Source organism: Macaca fascicularis, chromosome 9 (assembly GCF_037993035.2).
Source record: "Macaca fascicularis isolate 582-1 chromosome 9, T2T-MFA8v1.1".
Taxonomy (NCBI): Eukaryota; Metazoa; Chordata; class Mammalia; order Primates; family Cercopithecidae; genus Macaca; species Macaca fascicularis.
Window position 1 is genome coordinate 98,284,129 of NC_088383.1, and position 10,783 is coordinate 98,294,911.

Below are 10,783 nucleotides of genomic sequence, written 5' to 3' on the forward strand. Positions count from 1 at the left end.
AGCTACTCAGGAGGCTGAGGTGGGTGGATTGCTGGAGCCGGGGAGTTTGAGGCTGCAGTGAGTCTTGCCACTGCACTCCATTCTGGGTGATAGAACGAGACCCTGTCTCAAAAAAAAAAACACAAAAAAAGTTTTCTCCAAATGTACACTGCTTGTGATTTTATGTCAACATCATCAACAAATAGCTTTCAGTGCAAGAAACCAAAAGTACTGTAATACACAGGCAAATATTCTTCCCAAACCTCATGCTGTTTACAATCTAGTGAGAAACACAGATAGCAGTACACAGTCAATTAAAGGTCAGCTTTCTCCATGAAGATGTTTCAGGTTTAATTCAACGTGAAAGTGTTCCAAGGAGTTTATCTTGTTTTATGCCATTTTATTTGAAGCACTATAAGTCATTTGCTGATATTAATCTAGTTAAATCAAGAAATATTACATGAAAGGTTGCTAAATAATCAGAGATCATTGGTAACAATCACCTTTGATTATAAATAATCATATTTTATTGAAAGGCAATGCACAACACATAATATTATAAGAAGGAAAAAATAAAGAAGCAATGTTTTTGAGCTTTCGTTCTTGTATATGTTTTAGGGGAGAATGTATTAGCTTCCTGTAGTGGCTGTGATAAATTACCACAAATTTGGTGACTTAAAATTTCACAGATTTATTATCTTACAGTTCTGGAGGTCAGAAGCCTGAAATGGGTTTCAATGAGCCAAAGTCAAGGTATTGACACAGCTACACTCCTCCAGAGGCTCTAGGCCTTTTCCAACTTCCAGAGGCTGCCTGAATTATTTCACCCACCTTCAAAACCTACAGTGTAGTAGCTTCACATCTCTCTCTCTCTGCTTCCTTCTTCACATCGCCTTCTCTCCTCTGACTCTTTTGCCTCTTTCTTCTAAGGACCCATCAGGTCCACCTGGACAATCCAGGACTACAGAGCACCCCAAGAAAATCTCCAAATTTTGGGCTTCCAATCCATTTTGCTTCAATTATTTAATATTGTTACTCCTTCCAGTAGATACTGATTTCATCCATTGTCCTGACAGAGATTGTGGCACATCTCAAATTAAATGCTAAATTTTCACTGGAAGTACATTTTTTGCTTCAACTTTTATTTTAAATTCAGGGGTACATGTTCAGGAGGTTCAGGTTTGTTACATAGGTAAACATGTGCCATGGTGGTTTGCTGAACAGATCATCCCATCACCAACATATCATCCCATCACCTAGATATTAAGCCCAGCATCCCTTAGCTGTACTTCCTGATGTTCTCCCTCCCACCAACCCCACCTCCAACAGGCCCCAGTGTGTGTTGTTCCCCCCTGTGTCCATGTGTTCTCATCATTCAGCTCCCACTTATAAGTGAGAACATGCAATGTTTGATTTTCTGTTCCTGCATTAGTTTGCTGAGGATAATCATCGGAAATACTTGCTCTGTATTTAGATTTCATAAAATTTGCAACTTAAAAAGTAGATTCGTGTACCTAAGTTTTTCCAAATATTCTTTAAAGTTTTCTATTAACTTATCAGTTTTTAAATTTATATTAAATTAAAAATCAGGTCTTTAATAGCCACATGTGACCAGCAGTTTCTGTATAAGACAGTACAACTGTTAGAAGTGATTGCCTTAGGCACTAAGTCTTCAGGCACTAAGTCTTAGGGGGTGGGGTGCCAAGAAGCTCAGTGATCAAGGTAGACAATATTTCAATGCAATATGTTTTTAAAAATTCAAAATCAGGCCAGGGATGGTGGCTCATGCCTGTAATCCCAGCACTTTGGAAGGCCAAGGTGGGTGGAACAATGTTTAAGGATTAGAAAAATGTTTGAGCCCAGGTGGTGGAGACCAGCGTGGGCAACATGGCAAAACCCCACCTCTACAAAAAATAAAGTAATGAGCCCGACATGGTGGTGGACACCTGCAGTCCCAGCCACTCAGGAGGCTGAGATGGGAGGATCGCATAAGCCCTGGAGGTTGAGGCTGCAGTGAGCTGTGATCTCACCGTTGCACTCCAACCTGAGCGACAGAGTGAGACCCTGTCTCAAAAAAAAAAAAAAAAAAAATCAAAATCAATGCAAAAGGTGAATTACGGACAGGATATTGAGATTTTGAATACAGACATTAACTCAATAAGGGTAAGGCCGGAGTCTGTTTTCTTTATTGTTATATTGACAGTACTTTGAACAAAGTCTGGCTCTTACAGTTGTTTGTCAACATCTGCCGAATGAATTCAGAGGGGACAAAATGTTTAAGGTATGGGTGGGTGTTTGACATTTTCTGCCTAGATCCCAATACCACTCTCGTCTTTATTGGGTACTCATTACACAAAGCACCATTGGCGAAGGTTGGAAGAGAAGCACTCTCCTACGATTGTGGGTAGGAGTGGATTTTTAAAGCTATTTGGCAATATCCGTCAAAACTTAAAATGTATATAGATTTTAACTCCAAATTTCTCTAGCTTACACCCAACAGAAATAACAGCATAGATGTACAGCATTGCCGTGTTTCTTGTTGAATCAAAAGACTGGAGTGGAAGCAGGGACTTCAGTTTCCGCCTGTAATCCCAGCACCTTGGGAGGCAGAGGCGAGTGCATCGCTTGAGATCACGACTGAGTGACACAGTGAGACCCTGTCTCAAATAAACAAAGAGTTAAACGGGCAGCACGCGAACTCAGCGGACTCAGAGAGGCAGATAAGAGCGGAGACCAAAGTGCAGGAGCCCAGCTGCAAATTCAACTCCGAAAAACCCTGGACTCCGCAAACGTCTGGCCGCGGCTCTTGAGCTCTTCTATTAAGTTTCGGTTTCTGAAGCTTCGTTAAGTTTCCATTTCTTAAGTTTCGTTTTCTGAGAGCTCGGGCATCACATTCAATTTCCAGTTTCCTCTTCTAGCTGGGGCTGGGGTACCTCCTTTAACAAAGACTGGCCGCGCGGCCGACTCCCAGGGCTGCCGCGGCCTGGCGGGCGCGCGCGCGCACGCGCACGCGCACCCGCCCTCCCACTGCGCGGCTGCCCTCGGTCCCAGGTGCTGAGGAGAGAGAGAGCGCGCGAGGGACTGCGCCGCCCTGACGGCCTGCAGAGCGTTGCCATCATGAGGTAAGAGTTTTCCTCTGCCTCTCCTCCCAAGCCCCGGGTTGGCCTTTGTTTCAAACCGGGCATCTTTTATTCATTTCCAGCGCAATTCTGCGGCCTTTTCAGGGGCCAAGCCCCTCGCGCCCGGCAGCCAGGCATCTGCGTTGGGGACCCTCCCCAGGCGCTCTGTCCCGGCGCACGGCGTCTGAAGTCGGGCCTATCGGGGAGGGTGGCCGAGTGGACGCTTCTCCGGAGTCCGGTCCCTCTCGAGCGCCTGAGGAGGCCAGTCAGGGAGGAGGAACAGGAGATGCTCCCCGGCAGCCTGCCCCATCCCTGGCGTCTGCGGTCGGGACTGTCAGGGCGTGTGCCGGGCGACGCTCCCCCAGGAGGCCTGTCAACCCCGCGCGACCCGACGGCTTTTCTCGGAAGCGGCGACGGAGACCGTGCGGGGCACGCGGACGCCGCCTCCGGGAAACTGGTCAGAGCCTGCAGAGCCCCCGGGGCCGTTCCGGGGGCAGCTGCTACATGCAGAGTCTCCTTAGGCCCTATCGCGTGCCTCTCTTTCCAGCTGCCATTCCCTCGGTGTGGCATACGCGGTTTCGCCGCAGCCCTCCAGGTGTCACATTCGCCTGCCACTGCCATTTTGCCTTTCTGATTTCTGGGTCTGAGTTCTTCCCTTCCGGGGAGCTACCTCTGTACCAAGCACAGATTGTTATCATCCCACCCAATCCGCTATTTTATGAGGATTTCTTTATCTGACTCCTTTACTGATTCAGTATGATGGCGTCCTTTTCTTAATCATTTTGTATCCCCAGGGGCTAGTACCCTGCCCTGCACGTGGTTAGTGAACCTTCCGCATTTAATGAGTTGAGGAATAAGAGGTTAAGGTTAAGGTCTTGGGCTCTAAAAGCAGATAGTCCCTTGTTCTAAATCCTGACTGAGCTCCTACTAGTTGAGTGACCCCAAAGTTTCTCAAACTCTGTGAGTCTGTTCCTTATCTGTAAAAATTAATGGTGACCATCTCTTGGGACTGTGGAAAAGGACAATAATAAATCCTAGCAATTGACTGCTTAGCACATAATTCTTGCACAATAAATGTTAACTATTCTCATTATTATAAGTTAAAAAAAAGTTTAAGTGCCACCCACACATCTAACTTTTTTTTGAGATGGAGTCTCGCCCTGTCACCCAGGCTGGAGTGCAATGGCTCAATCTTGGCTCACTGCAACCTCCGCCTCCCGGGTTCAAGCGATCCTCCTGCCTCAGTTTCCCTTGTAGCTGGGATTACAGGCGTGCGCCACCACTCATGGATAATTTTTTGTCTCTTTAGTAGAGACGGGGGTTTCACAATGTTGACCAGGCTGGTCTCGAATTCCTGACCTCGTGATCTGCCGGTCTCAGCCTCCCAAAGTGTTGGGATTATAGGCGTGAGCCACTGTGCCTGGCCACATGTAACATTTTTAAGAAAGGAGAGTGCTATCAGGATGGGGCTTAAAAAAAAAAAAAAAAAAAAAGAGGGTGGTGTGCACCGTACATATGCAGGATGGGGAGGAAAAGGGCTGGGCCCCACTGGGGACTGTCCCCCAAGGACAATGAAAGACTGCTTCTTCCTAGCAGAAGAACAGAATTACTGAAAGATACCCTCTTCTGATGCAATAGCTTCTCTCTTATCAGCTTCCCAGAGACAGAGTTACAAAATTAAGTAGACAAAGTTTAAACAGTAAAAATTCTCATGGTGTCCAGTTGTGCATAAATTCCAGAGCCTGGACAAACCACTTCAGTACCTGATTGAATGTCCCTTTGAGATCTTACAACCACATTCATAATACCTGAGCAGCCCTCCTCATCCTCCTTGGGCTGGGCTGGTAGAGACCTTCAAAACAAGCGTTTGTTTTAGGCAGAGGGCTGGTAAAGCAATATTGTGGATTTGAGCAGACTGTAAGGACATGGCATGTCTTGCCCATGTTTTTGGTACAGTTATACTAGAGAAAGGAACAATTACCAAGGAACAATTTTACCAGGTTTCCTAGTCAGAATCAGTACTCAATACAGAAATGGAATTTTCATATTAATTATTGAATATGTATATCTTTATTCCTAATTTTCAGTGGTTTAGTGATTGCCAAAAGGAAATAGATGCATGTAATACAGAAAGCTCTGTCATCTCTCCAGAACTGTTTTTGCAATAAATAGTGAGAATTTAAATGAAATATTTCTAGGACATAACTGTACATAGAAGAAACTCTAAAGTTATGGGAACCTAATGCTTTAACTGTAAGATCAAATAGGGATAAAATTAGTTGTTATGCAAAGAACAATATTTCAGGTTTAGAAAATTATTTCTTGTATTTCTTCAAAAATTAAAAAGTATTTTATCTTTGACAGTGAAATTCCTAAGGACCCCTTGAAGGCCATTCTGTTGGAGTTAGAATGTCATTTTACATGGAATTTACTTAAGGAAGACATTGATCTGTTTGAGGTGGAAGATACAATTGGGCAACAGCTTGAATTTCTTACCACAAAATCTAGACTTGCACTTTATAACCTATTGGCCTATGTGAAACACCTAAAAGGCCAAAATAAAGACGCCCTTGAGTGCTTGGAAGAAGCAGAAGAAATAATCCAGAGAGAACACTCAGACAAAGAAGAAGTACGAAGCCTGGTCACTTGGGGAAACTATGCCTGGGTGCATTATCACATGAACCAGCTTGAGGAAGCTCAGAAGTATACAGGTAAGATAGGGAACGTCTGCAAGAAATTGTCCAGTCCTTCTCACTACAAGTTGGAGTGTCCTGAGATTGACTGTGAGAAAGGGTGGGCACTCTTGAAATTTGGAGGAAAGTATTATCAAAAGGCTAAAGCGGCTTTTGAGAAGGCTCTGGAAGTGGAACCTGACAATCCAGAATTTAACATCGGCTATGCTATCACAGTGTATCGGCTGGATGATTCTGATAGAGAGGGGTCTGTAAAGAGCTTTTCTCTGGGGCCTTTGAGAAAGGCTGTTACCCTGAACCCAGATAACAGCTACATTAAGGTTTTTCTGGCACTGAAGCTTCAAGATGTACATGCAGAAGCTGAAGGGGAAAAGTATATTGAAGAAATCCTGGACCAAATATCATCCCAGCCTTATGTCCTTCGTTATGCAGCCAAATTCTACAGGAGAAAAAATTCCTGGAACAAAGCTCTCGAACTTTTAAAAAAGGCCTTGGAGGTGACACCAACTTCTTCTTTCCTGCATCACCAGATGGGACTTTGCTACAGGGCACAAATGATCCAAATCAAGAAGGCCACACACAACAGACCTAAAGGAAAGGATAAACTAAAGGTTGATGAGCTGATTTCATCTGCTATATTTCATTTCAAAGCAGCCATGGAACGAGACTCTATGTTTGCATTTGCCTACACAGACCTGGCCAACATGTATGCTGAAGGAGGCCAGTATAGCAATGCTGAGGACATTTTCCGGAAAGCTCTTCGTCTGGAGAACATAACCGATGATCACAAACATCAGATCCATTACCACTATGGCCGCTTTCAGGAATTTCACCGTAAATCAGAAAATACTGCCATCCATCATTATTTAGAAGCCTTAAAGGTCAAAGACAGATCACCCCTTCGCACCAAACTGACAAGTGCTCTGAAGAAATTGGCTACCAAGAGGCTTTGTCACAATGCTTTGGATGTGCAGAGTTTAAGTGCCCTAGGATTTGTTTACAAGCTGGAAGGAGAAAAGAGGCAAGCTGCTGAGTACTATGAGAAGGCACAAAAGATAGATCCAGAAAATGCAGAATTCCTTACTGCGCTCTGTGATCTCCGACTTTCCATTTAAATACACACTCTAGGAAATTAGCTCTAAGTTTTTCCCTCCGTTTTGGGTTCTTCTGGTTTTTTTTTTGTTTGTTTTTTTGTTTTAATCCATTGTTTATTATAGAACTAATATTTATTGAATAGTTATTGTGTACCAAGCATTGTGCTAAATACTTTATATGCATTATGATGAATCTTGTGTAGTTTTCTTTTTCTTTTTAATTAAAATACTATAATCCGTTGAGAAATAGCAATATTCTAGCTATTGTAACTTAATGGTATGGCCATTAGATCTGAGCTTTTTATCTCTGCTCTTTGTAACACTTTGCAGATTACATTTTGGCAAATTTCTCATATTATGTAGTAAATATATTCCTATGTAAACCTTTGATACCTAGATCAGGAATACTCTTCCAGGAGTACAAAATTACATTATTAATAGTTAAGCTCTTAACTATGTAGTTTGCAAAAGACAGCACTTTTTAGTTACAGATGTTTTGACTTTGATGAGGATATTTAGCTATCAATCTAATAGTCACCTAAAATATCTTTTTTGTTGGAAAAAAGTTTATAATAAAAAAGTTTGTCATCTCTAGTGACTTCAATAAAATGAAAAAACTAGAAGAGAAGAAAAAAGATTTCCTCAAATTTTAAATATGTAACTTCAGGGATTCAATCCCCAAATGTTTATTAAGTAGTTAGAAATAATTATGTGGGAAAACAATAAATAATGGAAAATAGTGAGTCTCAAATTGTTGTTGTTTTTTTTTTACTAAAAAAAATCTGCAATGAATCTATATGCAATTAATTTTATTCCTTCCAGCCAAAATTACAATATTTTTAGGTTAAAATTATTGAGATATAAAGCAGCCATTGGGAAATTGGGAGAAATGATAAACAAATGGAAAAAGAAGATGTCCCTAACCTACCCCCATAGATGACCAATATTTCAGTGTACTAATTTGGAATCTGTTCTGAATAGCGTTTTTATACCCTCAATTTCTGGCCTTTGGCTATTTTAGCATTTCAAAGTGACTTCTATGAAGCTTTTTGTTTTAATGTGAAATTTTCAGAGTGTTGTTTTTTTCATGTAGATACTCCAGGAAGAGTTAAGCATGGCTTTCAGTTTTAATATCCACCTTCAGGGGTTACTGCTTGAGGGCTTTTATCCCAGGGGACTTTTTAATTTGGATGTTACTTAATGTGGCTTATCTAATGTAGTTTCTTTGATTATGTGGCTTATCTAATGTAGTTTCTTTGATTATAGACTACACAATTATGTACCATCACAGTATTAGTGGAAACGTACCATGTGATTTAATTCTCCATTCCTCCAATGTAACTCTTAAAATTATTATGTAAGTGTGTGTTTTACTTTTTGTTTTTTATTATCTTTCAAATTTCTATTATGGTTTGATTGTTATAAAAATAATGAATTCTCATTGTAAATTTCCAAAAAAAAATTACAAAAATATGTAAATTTAAAAATGAGAGCAGTCCCTTTACCCTACCACAGTTTCACGCCCTCAAGGTAAACTTATAACAATTTGATATGTATCCTTCCAGATCTTTTTTCTATACGTAGTCAGACATACATATATACTGCAGTGTATCTCATGTATTAATTTTTTTAATCTTTTGTTTTACTTAATTCTGTTTATTATTATGTTTGAGCTATTAAGGAAGAACAAGGAAAGGAATGATCTTTTCTCAAGAATTTCAGAAAGTCAGCACTGAAGTCCTGACCTATCAGTAGACACATTTGTCCCTTTGAAATATTTTAGGATATTCTAGCAAAGCAGGCCATTTCTCCCACCTGAAAGTACATAACTTCCATCGCTTGCTACGTAATTCAAAAAACTCACATTCAGGGATTACTCAGACAGTTAATCATAGAAAAGATTATTTGCTTCATCATTTAACTTGTTTTTATAAATCAGAGCTGTGTTCATACACAGAAGGGGCCTGAGATTTCTGCCCTTTAAACAAACTAACAGGTGAGGATGCTGCTGCTGTTCTAATTACATTTTGAGTAGTAATGTCTACAATATTGTTCCTCAAACTTGGCTACATATTGGAATCACCTAAAAAGTTAAAACAAAACATGGATGTCTGGGTCCCACCCCATAGAGAATGACTCACTTGGCATGGGGTGCAGTCCAGGCATCATGATTTTTAGATTTTCCAGTTGGAACTTGTGCAGCAAAGTTTGGGAGCTACTGATCTACAATGTGAAAAGTAAGTATAAATGGAATAAAATTAATTAGGCTAATAGGCTTAAACCAGGAAATCCTAAGTTCCTTGAATATCCGGTTTGCATTTGGACTCCTCATCTTGTACTTGGTATATAATACTCTAATAAAAGCTGCCTGAGTTGAATTGTATATTGTCCTACACCTACCTCTGAAAGCTGCCCTTACCAACTGACTCAAAGTCTCTGAAATGGGTCCAAATCCTACTTAGTTAGATGAACTCATCCTGTCAAGCCTGATAAGAATCCTATGATTCCAGGCCCAAGTTATTTTCTTGCCTATTAGACAAACTTATAAATATGCCCAGAAAAGTGGCTGTGATTGCTATTCAGGGTAATTTGGCCCTTCCGGAAAAGAAGTGCCTCCTCTCCAAATCTTGAAGGTGCTCTTGGAAACTATTTCATTCAGCACTAAAGGTACTCTCCCTGACTCATAAAAGCTGAGAAAAGTCCTTTCAACAAGTGACAAATCAGCTGGCAGAAAAACTGGCTTCCCGTCATGGAGCTCTTAAAGATATTTGCTGTCCTCTCTGGGTGCCCAAATAGTCTTAGCAGTTGATCACATGCTATCAGCCAGAGTTTCAAAAGCAATATAAACTGTCACTGTTTCTTTCTAGATTGAGTCAACGATGCAGATTACTTCAGTTCAGGAACAACCTTGTAGACAACACAGAACTTTAAAATCAGGAGAACCTTGAGAAAATCCCTACTCCAACCAACTTTATTGATATGAAAATTGACACCAGAACTGGTGATATGACTTAAGATATCACAACTAATTTGTGGACCATAATTTCTTTCTCCTGGCTGCTGGTTCAGTAGCACTTACGCCCATTTTATAGTTTCTACCGGGAATCATTTGTTGTAGGCTAAACATCAATTGACAGAGTTTATCTGGCCATGATATGACTATGCTTATGTGACATCAACTATAACACAGGCAGGCCCAAGGAGAGTCCTTTTATGGAATATGTTCATTACTGAGATTAAAGAACATGACGGAACTATAAAACAATGTGGCAAGTTTTTATATAATTGGCAAATTACAAGAAGTGAAAATCCATTTGGCCTTGACAATTGGAACAGTCTCCTTTGAGTAGTTCAAGTGTAATAACATTGTAACCCTAATGTGGTAGCAATGAGAAGCACCTCTCAGATCTCTAGCTACAGGGATTATAATTGTCTGGAGGTCCCATCTCTACACATTGAAATCTATCACTACATTTACACTGAGGCCATGCTTCCCAGTGTGGCAAGGATACTAAGTCATGCCCTCTCCTGAGAGATGCAGTACTCCTCTGATGAGCAATTTCAGCTCAAGGACTCCCCACCAGCCTTGCCAAATGTTCCTTAAAACAATACTGTAATCTAAGATGTTTTTACCCAACTTTTCTTCCTTCTCTCTCGCCTACATATGGGGTCAGACCTGCATCACAGTTGGATGGCTCTCCCAGCCTCTGTCTGCTCTCTTCCCATTTTTTCTCAGAGGTGTTTCCCCAAATACATTTCTTGCACGTTCAACATCCCATCTTAGATCAAACTGACACATCTAGTGAAAGAAATGTAATTAGAGGACTCTAATTGGCTGGGTGTGTAAAAAATGTAATTAGAGGACTCTAATTGGCTAATATGCAAATAATGTTTACAT

At 41.0% G+C, this 10,783-nt stretch overlaps 1 protein-coding gene across 1 annotated transcript; it reads left to right on the forward strand.

Moving 5' to 3' along the window:
• Window positions 1-3,022: 3,022 nt before the first annotated feature.
• On the forward strand, window positions 3,023-8,372 carry IFIT5 (interferon induced protein with tetratricopeptide repeats 5). The gene is made up of 2 exons (XM_005565912.5): window positions 3,023-3,101; window positions 5,463-8,372. The coding sequence occupies exons 1-2, from the start codon at window positions 3,097-3,099 to the stop codon at window positions 6,904-6,906; spliced, it is 1,449 nt and encodes a 482-aa protein (XP_005565969.3). The 5' UTR covers window positions 3,023-3,096; the 3' UTR covers window positions 6,907-8,372.
• Window positions 8,373-10,783: the final 2,411 nt, after the last annotated feature.